This window comes from Onthophagus taurus, chromosome 1 (assembly GCF_036711975.1).
Source record: "Onthophagus taurus isolate NC chromosome 1, IU_Otau_3.0, whole genome shotgun sequence".
NCBI lineage: Eukaryota > Metazoa > Arthropoda > Insecta > Coleoptera > Scarabaeidae > Onthophagus > Onthophagus taurus.
In genome coordinates this window covers 19,388,005-19,400,306 of record NC_091966.1, presented here as the reverse complement: position 1 = coordinate 19,400,306, position 12,302 = coordinate 19,388,005, and the positions used below count along the sequence as shown (strand labels likewise).

Below are 12,302 nucleotides of genomic sequence, written 5' to 3'. Positions count from 1 at the left end.
AAATCGGCAAGGCATTGGTTTGCAAGTAATCGTCTAACACTGAATGCTGATAAAACAGAAGTAATGACCTTTACACTAAAGCAAACTACTATTAAATCCTATGTAGCGGATAGAGGAGTCAGGTTTTTGGGTGTTCATCTGGATTCGGGGCTTACCTGGAATGTTCATGGTGAGAAATTAGCCTCACGCTTAAGCTCCACTGCCTTTCTGTTGGGTCGTCTGCCTGAGTTTTCCTCTACTCGGGTATAGCGTTCCGCGTATTTTGCGCTTTTTCAGAGCCATCTAAGTTATGGGTTACTGGCCTGGGGACATGCCCCGATCAATAAAAGAATATTTGGGATACAAAGAAGAGCTATTAGAAATATTGCTAACTTGAACTATACTGATGACTGATGCCTTCTTTTATCAAATTAAAAATATTAACACTTCCTTCATTATATATTTTGGAATGTTTAAAGCTCACTTTTTTACATCATAGTCAGCATAGGAAAAATAGTGATGTTCACAATTATGGCACTAGGGGGAGGAATGACATTCGACCGGAGGCACTGCGACTAGAGAGGTCGAGAAACGCATATAATTACTATGGAGTGAAGTTCTTCAATGTCTTGCATTGTGGTTATAGAAGCTTACCTTATAAAGCTTTTGTAACCAAAATTAAAAATGTTTTAGTAAGGAAGGCGTATTACTCCATAGATGATTTCTTAAACGATATACAGTCCTTCGATTGATATTTTTATGATGTATTACGACTGTGCCTTTGTCGCTACTGACCGGACACTGATTTATTACACCGATTATTTTATCAAGGGTTTAATGTAATGTAATGTATTTAGTAATTTATTCTTTCTTATATATGTTTTTATGTTGTATTTCTATTTCGATTGTGACGAATGTATGCCCTCTGGGTTATTAACATAATAAATTATTATTATTATTATTTTGGTTTTTGAACTCGGGAGCATGGATGGTCATTTCTCATCTTTGTGGTTGCAAGATGTGTAGCTTCTTGCATAAAAACTTTATGATGATATGCTGTAAGCTCCTAATCTTATCGTATGTCGTGAGCAACAACTTAAAAATATCAGATGGAATAATGTTCACAACATCAATGCATGATGTTGATTTCTTAAAAAAAGGAGTTTGAATTAAACACATAATTTTAATCATTTTAATGATTCTAATATTTTAAGTCACTTTAATTTCTTTAACCGATTTTTAAACATTTTCGCACAGTTACATAACGCAAAATTTCTATTCATCATGCTTAGCTTTAATTTTTTACTGAAAATTTTCAGTACGTTCCTGACGATCTGAAATATAAGTAGCAGAAGCAATCCCCTCGTACTGCGCATACTGTGTAGGTCTATTTGGAAATGCAGGTCATCGTACTTTGGTCAGATCGGTGGAATGAAATATGTAACTCGTAATAAGCCATACAAGCTCAAACATAAATAAAAAGTAGTAACAAAAAGGAAAACAAAAAAATCGATACCGCACGCGATCTCATAGACGACGACGACTACAAACGTCAATCGTACAAGATTTACAAATTACCATCGATTGAATAAACGGTTGAGTTTCCAAAATTAAAAGGCAAACACGTCCGTTAAGGTGCATTTGCAATGCGAGGAATTTATCGGTCGGCGCCGAGAATAGACTGGTGCTTTCTATTTTTAATTTCAGTCCGTTGAAAATAGCAGCAATTTGTTGCATCGGCAAAGGAAATAAAATTTCTGTAGCGGCGGTGGTGATGATAGAAAAATTTATTGGATTGATTGGACAAATCCGGTCTGTTTGATGATGGATTTATCGACGATCTTGACGAACGGTTGAGGCGAACGTAACTGGACAATAAGTGGATTGAAGCTGGGTGTAGGTTCATTGAGGACATTGCACCCATCTGATATTAAAAAAAATTATAAGTTCGTTCCATCCAATCGAACACCTAAGTTGTTAAAATGTGCAGTCTGCTAGAAAGTTTTTTTTAATGGATACGTTTTTAAAGGAAAAAGTTTCTAAAGAAAAATTTTATTTTTACATAAATTTGTTCAGTTACATTATCACTTCATTTATAAAAACTAGGTTTGTGAACTCTGTCACAGTCATTTTAATAATTATCATTGCAAATAACAACAGTGCGTCGTAAACTTGAAGATTTTTAAATTGCCTTTGATGGTTCAAAGCCGCAATATTCTATTTATAGTTGCAATAACAAATTGGTATTGATACAATGTTAGTTTTCTTTAGTTTTTCTGTAACTCTTGAAGTAAAACGTTGTTTAGTGATCCCTTTTTTTAACACAAAAATAAGGTAATATTTATAAGATATAAAAAATAAACATTGACCGCCAGAAAGGTCGAATGTTATATTTTTATATATTTATTGCATTCGTAAGAATTTTAAACCGATAAAGACTTGTTCGGTTTTTACATATGTCGACAAACGTATTTTTTATTGTCATTTCAAACAAATTCTTTTTTAAATAACATTAAAGAATTCTTTTAGGAAAACACAATAAACAAATTTTAAAATTCTCTCGCTCTCTCAAAAGAATTTAAACCTGAAACACGTTACGGTCAAATTTAAAATTTTCACATTTTTCTCTAAAAATACGTTTTTGTTCCAATTGGAGTGTTGCCACTGCATACAAAGAATTCAAAGACCGCATAAAACTGCAACGACACGTTCCCATAAATTTCATATTCTTATTGAATCATATAAAGATATTTTTAGAAACGTAGAAAGAAAAGTTATGGTGACGAACGCCAGGAATTTGTAAGAGAATCGGTTTTGTAGTGGTTGTTGAAGTGAAAGCCTTTTAAAATGAAAATGGAAAGCAATTTCTGTGCGTAGTGAAAGCATAAAACCAACATTGTTAAATTAATTCCGAAAAGGTACTTAATGTATAGTGAAATCCATTTTTTTCACTTCAAAATTTATTTACATCTACAACTCCAAAGAAAAAAGGAGATTAAAGGAAGTCTTATGAAGATATCGATTTCTTTTAATTAATCAGTTCTAAATTCTTATCTATATCCTCTTCATGTTTCCATTTATGATTAACGTTACAAAGGAACACTGTAAAACCATTTGTTCAAACAACAGTCGATGTGTCTTTGATAAAGATAGCATTATCATGATACATAATATCTATATGTTTATTTATCATATTTTCATGCGTCATCGAACTCGCTTTTAACATAATTGTCGTTTATGAATGTAGTATTTTTAGAAATAATTGTTGGCCAAATTTAACTTAATTAGTCCATTCAGATATTTTATTAAAAGTACTCAATAGGTTCAAATTGATTGTGTATAGGCAAAGAATACAATGCACGTAGCGTATATAAAGTTGCCTATGTGCACAATATAGATACGAAAAATGCGATAACCTATCCTAAATATGATAAGAACTAAATAACATTTAATTTGAGTTGTATTAGATGTGTTGGCCAAGAAGTTATCACAAAGTTGAATTATCAATTTACAAAATCGTTACATTAATCAAAATTTGTGATTTTTAAGTACATTTTATTTGCTCTTTTAGGATACAGTGTCAAAGAAATGTTTGTGTTAATAGTTCTTTTGATAGCTTTAATAGTGGGAATTTATTTTTGGTATAAAAATCTAAAAAGCAAATTTAGAGATTTGGATAAGCTACCAGGACCAAAAGAAAAATTTCTGACAGGAAATGCAACTGATTTTGGATCTGATGTACATGGTGAGTTAATTTGCTTCATTATTTTAGTATAATAAAGTAATTTTTATAACGTTTTATTAAGGCGATGTTGATAGCGATTTAAGACTTTGATCACATACCTGATACCGGTGATCTCATATGCAACATTAAAAATGGTTTGTAATAGTAGATACTTATTGGGGCAGAAACTCCAGATACGTTTATGTGATGTGTAGGTTATCTCAATCTTTAATTACGGTTTTAGGACCGTGTATTGATATGATAGTATCCACAGAATAAAGATATAAAGAGTTTAAAATGCTTCTTAACGCATTGTTTACGGCATTCGAAAATATGATAGAATCTCATACACATTAGAGTGGGTGTGTTGGTTTAATATGTCAAATCGGCGAGCTCTCCACTCTGCTTGTCTCTATCACAAGGTCTTCACAAAATTACGTTTAAGACAGACGTTCACAACATAAATATTAGCCACAAACATACGGTAACAATACCTCAGCAACGACAAGAAATTTTTAAATGAATGAAAACGTGTGGGATAAAAATGAAGAGTTTTAGGATTTAACATAGGTTGCCAATTTAACATAGCCAAGAAAAACCGGTTGAAGTCAATTTGGAACATTCAAAGCTAGAGTAAACGAAGAAATTGAGAGATGCAACATTTGCTTTCGTTGAGAGATGCAATACCACTGGCCTTAAATTTCTGCATACTGTCGCGTCACAAGCTTAGATATTAAAGCTTACAAACGGTTGTTTGAATCGCAATAACGTATATCAGACGTAGATGATTTGACTATTCTAGACAAAGCTAAATTATCATGGCATCAATATGACTTCATAAGATCTGCTCCAGAAGAATACTCTTCATACAAAAAGGTGCAAGTGAGAAAAATTTTGTTACCCTAAAAATATTGTGGTATCTGAAACTGCTTCGGTAGTTTCTTTCCAAAATATGTTTAAATGTAAGAACTGACAAATCAGCCTCTAATGCAGAAATTTTATGGCAACGACGTCTTGCGAAAATGAAAAAGATACTGGAAGAAGTATCTGATATGACTTGGATCGTGATATCATGGAATAAGAAACAAAGAAATTATCTTGGAACAGAATAGATATCTGCACCATGTATGATGAATGAGAAATTGAAAAAGAATGAAAAAATTAAAAACAACATCGACAGTTGATATAGAAACAGTTCCATTCATCGCAAACCAACGGTAGAACTAAAGAATTTTAAAACCAGCTGCAGGACCTTACTAAGCGCTATTTTAGTCCTACTAGCTGTTTTGTTAACAATAAATCAAATAAATCTTAAAATAATCATCAATATCAGATATGTATTTAGAACGTTTTCCGACGACTTCCGATTCCTACTTTCCACTATTCTCTATCCGTCCACAGATCTTCCACCACCTCTCTTACTCTCTCATCTCCTTATCAACAACTTAGTAACAACTATACCAATATTAAATTGGATGATGAACTAACAAAAGAATTCCAGGTAGCATGAGATACCCTCCAAAGAAACAAATGGACAAAATAATCGAGAACGTTAAAAAACAACAGAAGGATATACCTTAGGAGCTAAAAAGATAAAGATACTGTGCAGCGCCTGCTTCATTCAACCAAACTGCTAATTACTATAACATGGAAATGTCAATACCAAAAACATAATTAATGACTATATCTTATTCGTAGTAAGCTTGTAGTAAACACCCAGACTATAGAACAGATCATGTTATACGGGGCTGAGACAAGGGTAGACACAAGCAAGACAAGTAAAATTTTAAGAAAGGCTGAGATGCGCACGCTATGTTCGATAATTGGGGTGAGGCTTCATGACTAAGAATAATAAGGACTGATGAAATATAGCAGACATGTCCATTACAGGATTTCATTTGATGGGCGCGAGAAAGACGACATAAATAGAATGTGCATGTCGATAAGGTGGGTAAGAATGCATTAGCGAACATAGCCAAAGCAGAGCCCCCATGTCCATGAGAATGGGCTAAAGAAAATTCCTATACTAAGAGAAGAAGAAAAAGTTAAACGTTTACTTATAAGAGTATACTCCCACACAAACTTGCTAATTGTTATTTTTGAAGGTAGTGATATGCCTGCATTGTGCTGCATCAACGCGTTTGTGGAGATAAAATATTTAGCCAACTCGTCTTACTGTGGGTCTTTGAAAATTGAATTTGTAAAAAATCACACAAACTTCAGTTGTACAGAAACACATAGTTTAAATTATACAGGGTGCGGCAACATAACTTTTTCAAAACTTGATAAAACGTATTGTATGAATCAGAACACTTTTATTTGCTTTTTATAATGTAGGCACATGCATAAAGTTTTGTTTTACACAGCTTTGAAGATTAAATCAGGTAGGTGACGTCTCCTATTACTGAGTAAACCGATTTCTGGCGTTTGTCATGACTCTTGCCAATATAGCAGGGGTTATGTTGGCAATTTCTTCTTGGATGTTGGTCAAATCTTGTAGGGTCCTTGGATGGTTTACATAAACACGGGATTTAAAAAACCCCATAGAAAAAATCACAAGGAGCCAAATCGGGAGACCGGACCGGCCACTCCAAATCGCCCCTTATTGAGATTAGGCGTTTTGGGAAGTGTTCCCTTAAAACACCCATCATGCTCTTGAAGTTTGAGCCGTTGCACCGTCTTGTTGGAACCAAATGTCCCCTAAGTCCAACTTATCTAGCCGTGGTGATCGCAACACTAAAGCTCTTACTGCCTCAATGTTCTCAGGTGTTCTAATGGGCCGAGGGACTCTAGTTCTTCGTCTTGTCGCACTTGCAGTTTGTCTGATCGTAGTGACCCACGTAACAATTGATTTCCGATTCAGAACAGGGGCTAAATTAAAGTGATTCCGAAAAGCGCACTAGGTTGCGATCACAGAATATCCGCTCGAAGAGTAGGCCTCAACGGGAAACGCACGCTCTTCACTGATCTAACACATGATGGCGCCTGAACTTTGTCGGAACAAAACTTTATAGTCCACCCTCTCGAACGAGACCACTAGCGCTCCGCTACGACATCAACCGACTAAATGGCGCACATTTCGAAAAAGGAAGTTATGTTGTCGCACCCTGTACAAGACAGAAGCAGTTGTTTAATTGAAAATAAGTGAATAGATGTTATTAATACTTTAATATGCTACGATGATGATGAACGTTAATTTATACGACTTCTACGCAACTATGTTATGTATGCAGTACGACAAGAAAAAAATTTAATAAATTTAAAAAGATGCCTAACGAAACATTAGGAAATATATAAAAAGCTACAAACTGTACAAATCGCTAGTAATGATATTGTTGAAAGGGTGGCAGGTGATGAATATAATTTGATTTGAATAAAAATTCTCTAATTTATTCAAATGTACTAAGTATTATGTATAGTTCATTTTTTTTCTATAATACCTGTCAAATTGTTGTAAAGTTGGCAAAACTAACAGGGAGTTTTGTTATATGATGTTTTGAAATAAATATGTCACACTGACGTTTATTTGACTCTGCTGACGTTTAAGCTTTCGTTATTCAAAAAGAAAACGTGCATAAAAAAATGTTGTGGGGTGTGTATTTGGCATTTATTTACCTACAAAAGGTGTTTTATTCTATTTAATTACTATGTAGCACGTTTTTACAATAAATATGTACTTGGTTAAAATCGTATTTATCTAAAAATTTATTAGTATTTTAACCTCAATTATTTAGTTACTGAAAATGTTACTAAAAATCAGGAAAACAACATAAATTTTATAAGGGTCCTAGATAGTACCAACAGAAACCCTAAAAAATTTACATTGACAAGTATTATAGAAAAAAAACGAACTATATATATTTTTTATGTATACACGAGAAACGCGAATGATTTATCCTTAAAATTGTATGAAATAAGATTGAAACGAAGGACTTACAGTTGGATTAACACATTTTTTGAAAGGATATGCAACCAAATACACGTATCGTATATGTAGAATGTAGATACAGTCAGAAAAAAAAGAGATGCGTCGACGTTTTTTCGTATAGGCCGTCCAAATTACACAAAATCCCATATACAATATGTAAAATGAACCCCGAAAATGTAATTTGGACGGCCTATACGAACGAAAATCGACGCATCTCTTTTTTTTCTGACTGTACATCATCCAAAAATATACAAAATGTATTAATTATAAAAAAGGATTTGCTATTTGATACACTATATTTATGAACAAGAAAAAATTCAAAATAAAATATAATTGCTACTGCAACATATTTAAATTATTTACAATGTTTATTTATTTCCTCAGTGTTCTTCATAGTCTTCATATTTCATACTCCGAGTGAGCTATACATTTTGTTCAATCTTCAGATGTCTTCTGATGTCACTTTCACAGTGTCTCAGTACACATACATATACGTTTATTGTAATGTTGTTTGCAATTCGCTCAAACCAGTTCAATGGGATTGAATTGTCAATCATGAAGATAATGTTATAAACTCGAACACCACATCATCACGGAGATCTTTAACAAGGCTGCTCAACGTAATAGGCAGTACTGCAAAAATAATTAATTGATTAACTGTTTTACGTTAAATATTAAATTTTCATTAGTTTCGCACAATTCTATAAAAGTTCTATAAAAGCGAGAAGAGTTCATGACATTTTGAGTGGTGATATAAACTATAAACCAAGTTACACCTGCTGTAGCAATTGAGCTGTATCATCCAAAATAGAGCATGCAGGTTCTTAAGTTGCCAAAGGAAAACGTGTGAAACGGATCGGATCATTCGGCAAGTTTATGTGACATATAATCATTAGAATGTAAATAATTACAGATGTACATTTAGAAGCAATAACAAGGACATCTTCAACAATAACTGTTTTCCATATCCGTAAATTATCTGTCACAGATGTTTCTAAGTTATCTGTTTCAGAAACGTTGAACTGCGAACGTTTCCAGTTATATATTTGGAAAAACGTGTGGTACTTGTCGCTTATTTTGTATGATTGTTCCAACCGATATAAGATGATGCTTTTTGAATAAGTTGATCATTATAGGATAACTGGTAAAACAATTATCGAATGTGATATTGCGTTTTCTTCAACTATACTTTCTGGTTTATATTACTTTTTCGGAAATGTGCTGTATACTGACGTAAACTTCTATGCTTAGACAATAATAGGTTTTTTTCTTTTGAGCAAATATTTTTAAACCATATTTTAAAGGTTATATACTTAACGGCACTGGCCACATAGTATGACTTGCCATTTTGAATAAAATGATCAAAAATCGCTCTAATTGGTGACAATTTGTCACTTTGCGCTCTATTTTCTATATTGTTAAATTGTTTGTAGCAAAATATAATATCTTTGTTGTGCAGTGTTATAAGAATTAAGTCTATGCCGTTACCATCGGGATTCCAAAGATCGGAAGTGTTTGCTGCTTTGATTTCTTGTCTATCAGTATCTGACAAAATATAGATTATTTACATCATCCTTAGAGGCTTTAATTGCTAATTTGACATGTATAATATACAGTGTCCTTCAACACATTTTCTATTAAGAATAGGAGTCAATAATCAAGAGAAATAGTAAGATAGTTCTCCTAATATTTCTTCTGTGTTCTATTTCTTCTGCAGACAACTCTTTTGCCTTTCTTTTAGAGAATTGGGTTGGGTTGAAAGAAGTTGTCAGAAAGAATACCAAATTATTCATATAACCGTCGAAGATGTGCTGGCCTTTTCCGTATGACATTGATGTATTATCATTATTCAAAACGCTGATGAATTACTAGAAACTGCCATTCGTCCAAGTCGTCAAAAGCAATGAGGTCGTATCTAGCGGAATAAGATGCTAAAAATATTAGAAGTGGGACGTTTGGAAATAGAACATCTAGAATCTTAGCTTGCCAAAGAATAACAGTAAAGGTTTATGTGACATATAATTTCCAACATATTGCTACGCACGGATTAAAACATATCTTCTGGAGTAATTGCAAATAAGTGCGGTAGGTCTGCAGAGTATTACTGTATTCGTAAGGGTAGAGTATTCCTGTGAGATAATTTCGGCAAGTAAATAATGCCATGATCGAGATACAAAAAGGTTGGTTAACTAGGTTTCGTTTTGGTTTTATATTGATATGAAAATAATCACCAATTAGAGATGTTAGGCTATCTAGTATTGCTGTTCTAACGAAAATTCTTTGTGGCTAACAAAAATTGATTTCGCAATCTGGAGAAACAAACTCACTGTAATATTCCTATCATTATTATTTCTTTATTGATGTCTAATTCTTCCTAGAAGCAATTTGGGAAGGAAATCGATGTCCAGCTTCAATCAGAAATCGTAGATCTTTCACTCAATTAATATGCGCAATGAGAACAAGTATAGTTCAATTTTCAGTTTATCTAACTTGAATGGATTTCGTGTTTAAACATTTCAATGTAATTCTACCTCTAAAACTTTTAATATTAATAAACAATAATAAACAACAATAGAGAATAATAAAATTTACATCATCGCTGTATTTACTAAATTACAATTCTGTTACACGTAAAGATAAACTTTTCGATCTTGATACATAAACAACTATTAATCTCATTTTTTTTAAAAATTATTAATAAAATATAAAAATTTATTTTTTTTAAGAATTATTCGAAGCTTCTCAACAAATGGTAATGAAATATGGACGATTAGTTCGTGTATGGCAAGGTCCTTTTCGTTTGAATTTGTTTGTAACAGATCCTGATAAAGTGGAATATTTCTTATCATCGAATGTGTTAATTAAGAAATCTACTGGGTATGATTTGTATAAGCCGTGGTTGGGGGAAGGATTAATTAATGGAACAGGTGAAATGAATGAATAATAAATAATTAAAAAAATTAATTAATAAGATTGCAGGGGAAGTGTGGAAAAAATACAGAAAAATCTTAACTCCAGCATTCCATTTAAAAATCCTAGATCAATTTTCAGACGTTTTTCATAGAAACTTACAAATTCTTATTGACAATCTTAAAAAGGAGTCTGGAAAAACTGTTGATATTTGTCCAATTCTTACTTTATATGCAATGGATTCTTTGTGTGGTAAAATTTATTATTACAATTTTATCGATTTTATTCAAATAATACGTTTTCAGAAACTTCTATGGGTATTAACCATAAATATCAACATCATGGCGATACTTCTTATATGAACGCGGTCCATGCTTTTTTAGAAATCTATATGAGCAGATTTTTTTCAATTTTGAATCGTTTCGATATATTCTTTAGGTTTACTAAAGATCATAAAATATTATACGATTCTGTAAATTTAATGCATAAAATCACCGATGAAGTTATTAAAAAGCGCAAAGATTTTTTACAAGGCGTTTCTCAAGAGGAGGACGTGGATGATATGGGTATTAAAAAGAAACGGGTGTTTTTGGATACTCTTTTAGAACATCCTGGATTAACTAATGAAGAAATGAGGTGGCAAGTAGATACATTCTTGTTTGCTGTAAGACTTATTATTCCATTTCTTTTTTGTTTTTAATATGTTTAAATGATTTTAAGGGTCATGATACCGTTGCGTCGGCTATGGGTTTTGCTTTATATACGCTTGCAAAATATCCTGAAGTTCAACAAAACATCTTGGATGAAATACATGATTTTGTTGGTGATGATGTAAACGAAGAAATTACGCTAAATAATTTAAAAGAAATGGATTATCTTGAGAGGGTAATTAAAGAAGTTCTTAGATTGTATCCAACCGTTCCTTTATACGAACGAGAAATGACTGAAGATATTTCATTGGGTAAGAAAAATATGTAAAAAATGAATTATTCAAGTAACAGGAGATAATTCTAGATAACTCACGATAAATTACTCATAAGGATATAAAATACTACTATATGAAAATATTTCTATATATTTTATTTTCAGATGGTTTGAGAATACCGAAGGGAACTACGATTTCATTTCATCCATATGCGCAACATCGAGATCCCGAACTATTTCCTTGTCCGGAGAGATTCGACCCGGATCGTTTTCTACCGGAAAATATCTCCAAAAGACATCCCTTTGCGTATATCCCCTTTAGCGCCGGACCAAGAAATTGCATTGGTTCTTATAAAACTTTAAACCAGTAAAACGTAGTATTTACTAAATCTTTATTTTAGGGATGAAATATGCATTAATGAACATCAAAACAACAGTGGCAAATGTTATTAGAAATTTTCAACTGTATCCAGCAGAATATCCTCATACACCAAAATTAGGAAATGATGCTGTTTTAAAATCCATGAATGGTTTACCGATTAAGATTATTTACAGAAAATAAAAATCATCGAAACTCCTTACAACTAGTACAACATATTTTATGAATAACTTTTTTTAAATTAACACTAAACTATACATATGTTCTTTTTACATGTTATTTTATTAAATGTAAATTAATCGTAATTTACCCCTTGTAGTGTATATCAACAATAAAGAGCAATTTACATGATTAATCACCAGAAGCAGATGCCACAAGTTCGTTTATGAATATTACATCCATTAAACGCACTATAAAACGTTAAGTTCAAAGTGGAATGTTCTTTATTACTTTTAAAA

At 32.4% G+C, this 12,302-nt stretch overlaps 2 protein-coding genes across 5 annotated transcripts in view; one reads left to right on the top strand and one right to left on the bottom strand.

Annotated features, from left to right (window-relative positions):
* Positions 1-12,302, bottom strand: part of LOC111414277 (uncharacterized) — a 347,116-nt gene that overhangs the window by 74,477 nt on the left and 260,337 nt on the right. The window lies entirely within an intron of this gene.
* LOC111414281 (cytochrome P450 4c3-like) lies at positions 2,208-12,199 on the top strand. 2 transcript variants are annotated; one of them, XM_023045585.2, is made up of 8 exons: positions 2,208-2,313; positions 3,551-3,724; positions 10,358-10,558; positions 10,611-10,793; positions 10,847-11,205; positions 11,262-11,502; positions 11,631-11,810; positions 11,867-12,199. In XM_023045585.2, the coding sequence occupies exons 2-8, from the start codon at positions 3,568-3,570 to the stop codon at positions 12,025-12,027; spliced, it is 1,482 nt and encodes a 493-aa protein (XP_022901353.1). In that variant the 5' UTR covers positions 2,208-2,313; positions 3,551-3,567; the 3' UTR covers positions 12,028-12,199. The 2 variants fall into 2 exon arrangements, with proteins under 2 accessions (XP_022901353.1, XP_022901354.1); XM_023045586.2 differs by lacking the exon at positions 2,208-2,313 and adding an exon at positions 2,355-2,897.